Source organism: Loa loa, assembly GCF_000183805.2.
Source record: "Loa loa unplaced genomic scaffold supercont3.5219, whole genome shotgun sequence".
NCBI classification, from domain to species: domain Eukaryota; kingdom Metazoa; phylum Nematoda; class Chromadorea; order Rhabditida; family Onchocercidae; genus Loa; species Loa loa.
Window position 1 is genome coordinate 1 of NW_018113393.1, and position 576 is coordinate 576.

Sequence of the window (576 nt, forward strand, 5' to 3'; positions counted from 1 at the left end):
TTTAATTTTATTTAAAAAAAAAATTTTCCATTGATAATAGTTAACTATAGCAAATATTGATTAATTTCTGTAAATATTTTTATTACAATTTTTGATTTAATTTTATATCAAAAATTATTAAACAAATGATTAATTTGCAGTTAATTGTGGAAAGTATTAATAATATGATGAAAGAATCACAAATATTAGCATGGAATGATTTGAAAGATGCAAAACGACGGATGATAGCTGATCAAATGATGAATATTGTGGATCAAATCTCTATGACAATTAGTACATTAATTACTCCTGATACACCACGTATTATCATGAAACCTAATATTGGTACGAGACATTTATTTCTATCCATATAATAGTATATATTTATTATTTCAAAATTTTTTTAACAATGAAATTTTAGGTGAAGAAATTGACAGAAAATTCGTTAAGATAATCAATGATAAAATTGATAACGAAGTGATTGTATTAAATTTTTATCATTTTTGATACATCAAATAATTGGAACAATGAATTAATTAACTTAAATTGTTTTAACGCATGAGAGTTTAATGGAATTTTATGACATTGAAAAATTTC

At 21.5% G+C, this 576-nt stretch overlaps 1 protein-coding gene across 1 annotated transcript; it reads left to right on the plus strand.

The window, feature by feature from the left end:
* Positions 1-140: 140 nt before the first annotated feature.
* LOAG_16263 (hypothetical protein) lies at positions 141-324 on the plus strand (the record flags this gene model as incomplete). The annotated part of the gene is made up of 1 exon (XM_003151751.1): positions 141-324. A coding segment is annotated over one exon (183 nt), but the record flags the coding sequence as incomplete, so codon positions are not given.
* Positions 325-576: the final 252 nt, after the last annotated feature.